Source organism: Nansenia antarctica, assembly GCF_963989245.1.
Source record: "Nansenia antarctica genome assembly, chromosome: 15".
NCBI lineage: Eukaryota > Metazoa > Chordata > Actinopteri > Argentiniformes > Microstomatidae > Nansenia > Nansenia antarctica.
The window spans coordinates 20654737-20659978 of record NC_137685.1 but is presented as its reverse complement, the minus strand read 5'-3'; the positions used below and the strand labels follow the sequence as shown (position 1 = coordinate 20659978).

Below are 5242 nucleotides of genomic sequence, written 5' to 3'. Positions count from 1 at the left end.
TCATCATCATGGAGTGGTGAGGACAACCCATGACTACACAGACCACAATGCACCTCTGTGGGCCTCTCTGTCAGAGTTCAGAGAGGAGCTCATGTGTTATTAGGGGCAAGGCAAGGCAAGTTTATTTGTATAGCACATTTCATACAACAGGGGCAATTCAAAGTGCTTTACATACATTATTTAAAAATACAGCAAGAGGAGCATAGTAAGAAAATAAAAATTACAACGAATAAAAGCAAATAATAAGAAGTAAATCGATTATTATTTTTTTAAATGTAATAAGACATTTAAAAATAGTTAATGGATAAAAGACATCCATTAAGGGGAGGGGGATAGGTCCTCTGTGTTTTTTCGTGCTTCATTCCTTCTGTGTTTTATGAATTCATTGATGAACCTTTTGACGAAGGAGCGTCTAAACATGTGTCCCTGCTGTTACGTTATCATGGTGATTGTGTTCTGACCCTAGTTAGATTGAGGCCCAACTCATTACCCAGTAATTGCTGAAGCACAATGCTGGCCTTTGTTGGCCGAGGACCTACTAATTGCGATCTCTGGCTTTGTTTGTTGTGAAGCCTCGCTTGCACCACTCTGATCTGTGGCTCTTGTTGTTGCCGCCTCTCAGTATGGGGGGAGGGGAGCTGTTCAGTCGCATCCAGGCCCGAGGGGACCAGGCTTTCACAGAGAGAGGTGAGTTGATGTTGATGGAGTTTAATGGTCCATGGTGGTTTACACTAGGGATGCACCAAAATGAAAATTCTTGGCCGAAAGACGAATTTAAGGAAACACTTGGCCGAATGCTGAATACCGAATACAGAATGCTTACTGGCGGTTTTTCCATTTATTTAGCAAATGTTTGTACCATTGATTGCATAAATTAAAAATTAATACATTTTGCTTTTTATTCAAGCTTTTCAAAGAAAAAAAACGTTTATTGAACATTCCAGCTGACATTAGGCTATACCAACAAAGCACAATAACTGAAAATAAATCAATAAATTAGAACAGCATGGGTTGCTTGCACTGTTTCATCTCGTCATCAAAAAACGACTACTATTCGTCTGTAAACATTCGGTCTTGTCACACATTCGGCCGAATATTGAATGTGCTTTTTTTTCCTATTATTCGGCTGCCGAACCTTCGGTGCATCCCTAGTTACTACACTGCTGTTCTACGATGTATACTAGTGCTACAGTGCCCTGGGACCCTGTGCTGTCCGCTCTGTGTTGATAAGATCTCCGTTTGCCATTTCTCTCCACCAGAAGTGTCTGAGATCATGAGGGACATAGGCACAGCCATCGAATACCTGCACCACATGGATATAGCCCACAGAGATGTGAAGGTAGGTCAGTCACCACTCTCAAACACATGTCACACACAGCACGCGTGGTTCTTTCACCTGTCACTCACAGACACACGTAGATAGATATGAGGCTAAGACAGGTCACACTGGAAGGCTGAAGTGCTAATATGTTGAGTGAATCTCTTCTCACCCTGGTTCGCTTTCTTTTTCTCTTTGTCACACACACACACACACACGCACACACACACACACACACGCGCACACACACACACACACGCACACACACACACACACACACACACGCACACACACACACTCCTCTATCTCTCTCTCTCTCTCTCACACACACACACACGCACGCACACACACACACACACACACACACCTCTCTCTCTCTCACACACACGCACACCTCTCTCTCTCTTACACACACACATGCACGCACACACACACACACACAAACACACACACACACTCCTCTATCTCTCTCTCTCTCACACACACACACACACACACACACACACACACACACACACACACACACTCACTCCACAGCCTGACAATCTGCTCTACACCACCGAGGAGAGCAACGCAGTGCTGAAGTTGACTGACTTTGGCTTTGCCAAGGAGACAACCTTGCAGAACTCCCTCCAGACCCCCTGTTACACCCCTTACTATGTCGGTAAGTGTTGCACTGATGGTGAGGGATTTTCCAGTCACAATATTCACATCGGATGGGTTTGTATAACCGATGAGTCTACACTTAATTTTACTGAGGTATTTGCGATGATTCGGATATATACAGAAATTATGACATGCTTTTATCAACTGTTCAGTTGCTTGTTGTCCCTACCTGTCAGTCGTTCTGACTGGTTGTCCCTTTGTCTCTCTTGTGTGTATGTGGGTGTCTGTCTGTCTGTCTGTCTGTCTGTTTGTCTGTTTGTCTGTCTGTCTGTCTGTCTGTCTGTCTGTCTGTCTGTCAGCCCCTGAGGTGCTTGGGCCAGAGAAATATGACAAGTCATGTGACATGTGGTCTCTGGGCGTAATCATGTACATCCTGTGAGTACTGAGCGTGTCTGTATACCCTGTGTGTGTGTGTGTGTGTGTGTGTGTGTGTGTGTGTGTGTGTGTGCGCGTGTGTGTGTGCATGTGCATGTGTGTGTGTGTGTGTGTGTGTGTGTGTGTGTGTTAGAATTATATCACAAGCTTCACTTTCACTTTCCTTCCGTTTTGAAATCTCAGTTCTACCTTCTTTTGTTTTTGTTTTTAACTCTCAGCAACATTGTCCATCAGTCCTCCCTCTTCTCCCTTTCTCCCTTTCTCCTCTGAATGACTGTTTTATGAATGGGAGTGTGTATGTAGCTGGTGTAACACCATGTTTATAGTCATATGCAGCTGCAACTAATCTTGTGCTACCTCTATGTGTTGTGTGTTGTCCAGAAGATTGGTTGCGGCTGGAAAAAAAAATCCTTATGTTTATTCTATTCTATTATATCATCACCATCTTAAAATAATGGCTTACGTGACTTTTGAGGAAAATTATGTTTTTGCCTAAATATCATATATTCTATATTATTTTACAAAAAAAGAAAATATATATATAAAATATGACGTACGTCATTATTTGAAGAAGGTGATGATATGAATGTGTGACGTGTCCTACAGGCTCTGTGGGTTCCCTCCGTTCTACTCCAACACAGGCCAGGCCATCTCCCCAGGGATGAAGCAGAGAATCAGGCTGGGCCAATATCAGTTCCCCAACCCCGAGTGGGCCGAGGTGTCTGAGGAAGGTCAGTCAGTCCGCTGTTTGCTACCGTACACGGGCTTGAGTTGGAGCGGGATAGAGTGGACTTAGAAGACTTCTGGACTGGACAATGTATGGTTTCAGTTGAAGAGAAGTGTTTTTAGGGTCAGGATACTCTAACTGTTAGAGTAGCACTGAACTACACAGGTCTTTTACGATTTTAAATCATTGCTTAGGGATGGGTAGTTCTAGACACATTGAGGTTTGGGAGTGTATTGATATACGTCATTTAAACTGTCTAGTTTGTCTGATATTCTGTTTTTATTTTCTCCACGTTCATGACCTCACCATGTGCAGCCAAACAGCTGATCAACCAGCTGCTGAAGACAGACCCTAACGAGAGGATGAGCATTGCCCAGTTCATGAACCACCCCTGGATCAATGTAGGTACCTCCATCGACCGCTGACGATCTGTTAGCCTTGTTAGCCTTGTTAGCCTTGTGGATATAGAGCATGAGCACGGTTAGGGTTGCAAACTTTCTCACTTCCAAATACGGGACAAATGGGTTTGCAGGAATCGGTGCTATATCATTTACACTATATGTACGCATGAGAAGACCTGTGATTGGATGAATATACGGGACAAGGGAGGTCCCATACTGTATAGGACGGTGTCACTGGCTCTTGTTAACTCTGTGTTTTGATATGACAGCAATCGATGGTGGTCCCACCGACTCCTCTGCACACCTCTCGCGTTCTGACGGAAGAGAGAGAGCTGTGGGACGACGTCAAGGTGAGACTGAAGATCCGGACATGAACATATTTCATGTCTTTCTACCAACATATTTTAGTAGGAGATGGCAATTAGAGGGTATAAAGGCCTACGTGTCTGTAATAACCAGGATTCCCTTTAAAAACTCTCCCCTGCTGCTGTAACACTACACAGCCAGTAGGTGGCGGTAAAGCATTAGATGTGTACAGTAACCCCCCCCCCCTCGTGTTGTGCTCTGGCTACAGGAGGAAATGACCAGCGCTCTAGCCACCATGCGTGTGGACTACAACCAGGTGATGATCAAAGACCTGGATACGTCCAACAACCCCCTGTTACAGAAGAGACGCAAGAGGCCTGCTCCTGGGGCCGTCGAGGAAGGAGAGGGAGGAGGAGAAGGAGGGGACGGAGGGGGAGGAGGAGGGGGTGTAGGAGGAGGAGGAGAAGGAGGGGGTGGAGAAGGAGAAGGAGGAGGAGGAGGAGGAGGAGGGGTTTGTTACAGCCAGTGAGAAGGAGCGGGGTGTTATTACCGATGAGGTGGCAGCACTCTGCCCCCTATTGGCAACAGTCAGTATGACACAAGATTAAGGCTTAGAAGAGAGTTTTGTCTCCTCTTATGCTTTACTCTTTCCAGCACCAGCACATATGAGATCAGTAAAATTGTTGCTTTTCTTTTGCAGATGCTGCTGTCATTTGATACAGAGAAGATTAGCATGGCCCTGGCGCACGGATGACACGCACAATCGTGAAGCGTTCCTAATTTTCCTAATTGCTAATGTGTTTTAAATAATCTTTTAACATTTTAGTGTTGGGAGTTATACATGCATACAGCTCTGGAAAAAAGGACACCACTGCATCCGATATCAGTTTCTCTGGTTTTACTATTTATAGGTAGGCTATGTGTTTGAGTGAAATAAACAGTTTGCGAAGCAATTCCAGCAGGTGGGGGTGCAGCCCAATGTAGCCGGGCCGGCCGGGGCCACGGGGAGAAGAACGGGGAGTGACATAGAACACGCAGAACACATAGAACACGTAGAACACATAGAACAGGTAGAACACATAGAACACATAGAACACATAGAACACGCAGAACACATAGAACACGCAGAACACATAGAACACAGAGAACACATAGAACACGTAGAACACGTAGAACACATAGAACACATAGAACACGTAGAACACGTAGAACACATAGAACACATAGAACACGTAGAACACATAGAACACAGAGAACACATAGAACACGTAGAACACGTAGAACACGCAGAACACGTAGAACACGTAGAACACATAGAACACGTAGAACACATAGAACACGTAGAACACGTAGAACACTTAGAACACGTAGAACACGTAGAACACATAGAACACGTAGAACAGGTAGAACACGTAGAACACATAGAACACGTAGAACACGTAGAACACA

At 44.8% G+C, this 5242-nt stretch overlaps 1 protein-coding gene across 1 annotated transcript in view; it reads left to right on the top strand.

Moving 5' to 3' along the window:
• LOC308171230 (MAP kinase-activated protein kinase 2-like) overlaps positions 1-4547 on the top strand; it is a gene marked incomplete at both ends in the record, with an annotated part of 7323 nt that extends 2776 nt beyond the window's left edge. The window contains 10 exons of the mRNA XM_080546073.1: positions 1-16; positions 623-687; positions 1260-1339; positions 1856-1982; positions 2284-2359; positions 2966-3090; positions 3402-3487; positions 3757-3837; positions 4062-4241; positions 4494-4547. The exon at positions 1-16 is cut by the window's left edge and continues 124 nt beyond it. Of these exons, the coding sequence (XP_080402199.1) occupies positions 1-16; positions 623-687; positions 1260-1339; positions 1856-1982; positions 2284-2359; positions 2966-3090; positions 3402-3487; positions 3757-3837; positions 4062-4241; positions 4494-4547 (890 nt within the window). The remainder of the gene's footprint in view (positions 17-622; positions 688-1259; positions 1340-1855; positions 1983-2283; positions 2360-2965; positions 3091-3401; positions 3488-3756; positions 3838-4061; positions 4242-4493) is intronic.
• Between the last annotated feature and the right edge of the window lie 695 nt (positions 4548-5242).